The sequence below is a fragment of the Empidonax traillii genome, unplaced genomic scaffold, assembly GCF_003031625.1.
Source record: "Empidonax traillii isolate 1590-97213 ecotype Southwest subspecies unplaced genomic scaffold, ASM303162v1 scaffold219:size747757, whole genome shotgun sequence".
Classification (NCBI taxonomy): domain Eukaryota; kingdom Metazoa; phylum Chordata; class Aves; order Passeriformes; family Tyrannidae; genus Empidonax; species Empidonax traillii.
Window position 1 is genome coordinate 19,178 of NW_020955412.1, and position 2,800 is coordinate 21,977.

Below are 2,800 nucleotides of genomic sequence, written 5' to 3' on the forward strand. Positions count from 1 at the left end.
TGTGGAACTGTGGGAGGGCATCCCAAACATGGAATTTATGTCTCTGCCACAAAAGTCTGGTTACTCTGTAGTGAGGCATTCACAAAGCAAAACAGTTTGAGTAAATAGAGAAATTCATTTAAAAATACTTCCTTCTGAGGGAAGAGGAAGCAATCCTAAAAATAAAAGTTCTTGAGAGCTTTTAAGCAGGTGTTCAGAAATGCAATGCCTCCCTGTTTCAACAGGACACAAATAATATTTTTTCTCCAGACACTGCAGACTTTCCATAGTTATCTGAAGTAATCTTACCTTTCCAAGTATGGCGTGGTAGGAGGATCGTTTTTCATTGAACAAGATGTGTCATTCCCCTTCTCAGGAGAATTAACTGCTTGGGCCTTATCTTTTATCCCATCCTCACGCTGTTCTGTTTCGCATTTTGCTTTCTTTTTTGAACGTTCTTTACCCTTGTGCTTTTTATTCTTTTTTGGCAAGATCTGTTCCCTTGGTTTTAAATCTAAATCAGTTTCTTCTTTCTGGACAGCTTCACTGCTTGCCTCTGCCTTCTTGTTATCACTCTCTGCTTTTTGGACATCATCAGAGCAGAAATCCTTGAAGGTTTCCTGAACTGGCTCTACGGATGAATTTGGTTCCTTGCTGACTTCCACTAACTCACTTAAATGAGCTTCTATCATAGTTCTCCCTAAAAATAAAATACAGAAAAAGGTACAGCTGTGATTAGTTACAACTAAAGAGAATGTTTTAGAGAGGTCCTGACATTTTAGAGCTTTACATGAGAATGAAAGTTAAGTAAGCATTAAGACTAAGCCACAGCAATTTAAATTACTAATAATTTTAGTCACCTTTGAGAACCTGCAACCTCAAAACTCAAACTAAGTACACATACTGAGAAGTCATTCTCTTACTTTCCAAGTGCAGCAGCTCTGAACAAATATTTCAGTTTCTGGGTTCAAATATTTGTCAGGTTATGTTATACTGAATGGGAATATTTATGGCTACTTTACTTCAAAAACTAGAATATTTAGAACCTTTAACTGACATGATGCCAAAACACAACCTTCATTACCTTCTGGTAATGAAGGAGTTTGTGTCAAAGAGGCATTGATTTCTAGCTCACAAGAATGTTTTTATTTACTCTTTGATTATCAGGCTGAAATAGCTTTGATAAAGTTTAAGTAGAAAGTTTGAATACAAAAGCATCTCCAATCATTTTAACATGCCCACTATTGAAAAGTATTTGGTTAGTCAAGATTGTTTTCAAAGACAATTAAGTACAAAATTATCACAGAAAATTTTCTATGAAATAAAATTTAATATCAACACAAATAGTTTGTGTTCTGTACACAGCTTGTGTTGCCTGTTAAGTCCCACATTTAATTAAAATAGAGTACTCAGACTTACCATTCTCAGACTTAAAAAGGCTTTCATTATTTTTCATAGTATCTATTAGTGTGTGTCGTAGTTCCTCTTTAGGCTGAAAAAAAGTTGTACTGTTTTAGAAAAACAATTACAAAAATAATCATTATCTCAGCTTATTTATTTCATATAACTGTTACAGGGAAAGTGGTACAGATCACATGAGGTTCACCTTAGAAACCCTTTATTTAGTGCTGTTCAGACACAAGTAAGAAAAAAAGTGAATCCTGTATTTTCTGCATTTGGTGCTCTAAAGCTGTTATTTGATGTCCTGAAATCTTGCTATTAGTAAAGCACAGAAGTGAAGTCCATCAATAAGTGTAAAACTAAGTTATGTTTTGGGTTTCTAGTGATACTAGAAGTCTCAATCCTTAATGCCTTCTAGGTGGAACATCATACGGCAATTCAATGATCCTAAAACCCTTCTTCTTCAAAGTAATGCCTACAGTGGTTAGAGAGCAAACTAAATCCATTATTTTTATGTTTAAGTAAGTCACATGGCTCTCCTTCAACCATAAAAGAATTTAATAAAATCAGAAGCAGTTGTATTTTACATACCATACTTCCATGCCTCACTAATTGTTAATCTCAAACTTCAAGAAAAGCTGCTTACCATTGCTCCTGCCAAAATGGCCTCCTCATAGACAGCAATAAGCTTTTCAAGAGAGCCCCTCTGTTCAAGATGCATACAGCAGATCCAATATTTTGCAAGCTTTTTAACCGCAGGAATGCTCAGTGCGAGATCTTCCAACATGGCATGTACTTCATCACCTTGACATCCCTAAAGTCAACACAAAAGCAGAAATTTAAATGCAGTTAACACATTGAGGTGCCGTAGTTTAGCTGGTTTTGAACTAGAAAGCAAGTATTTTTTTCTTTCTCTGGCAGAAGAATTGCTATGCATCTATTCTTCCAAATGAGAATTATTTATACAGTATTGTGAGTAGAAGGGATAGTAGAATGTATAGACATCTTCAGAACTACCTGAAACAGACTTATTCAGAAGTACAGACAAGTTTCTGCAAATGCAAACTTGTTTTAGATTAATTCCTTCTAGCTATTTACTGTGTTGTAACTCTTCTACTATTATAGCTGTACTATTATTACCATTATTGCCTATTCTTATTCGGTAATTCAGTAAATCGGTAAAGCTTTATTTCTTCAGGTGTTGGCAAAAGCTATGACATTGCTTAACTTAGGGAACAATTATTCCCCTGTACCAGATTCACATGGGTCTAGCACACCTGTAGGACTTGTATGTTGTGGGGAACTGTATGATCAGAACTCAGTAGGCAAGGGTCCAAATACCTGTGCTGTTAACTGCAGGCATTCACTGAGAGTCTTGTTGACCTTTTCACTATGTAATATGTGCTTTAAAGCATCAGAA

General features: G+C 35.5%; 1 protein-coding gene across 1 annotated transcript in view; it reads right to left on the reverse strand.

Annotated features, from left to right (window-relative positions):
- Nucleotides 1-259: 259 nt before the first annotated feature.
- CKAP2 (cytoskeleton associated protein 2) overlaps nucleotides 260-2,800 on the reverse strand; it is a 9,365-nt gene continuing 6,824 nt past the window's right edge. Inside the window, exons 6-8 of the mRNA XM_027887714.1 lie at nucleotides 2,027-2,194; nucleotides 1,399-1,471; nucleotides 260-679 (exon numbers count right to left, since the gene is read on the reverse strand). Coding sequence (XP_027743515.1) covers nucleotides 285-679; nucleotides 1,399-1,471; nucleotides 2,027-2,194 — 636 coding nt within the window. The 3' untranslated portion in view covers nucleotides 260-284. The remainder of the gene's footprint in view (nucleotides 680-1,398; nucleotides 1,472-2,026; nucleotides 2,195-2,800) is intronic.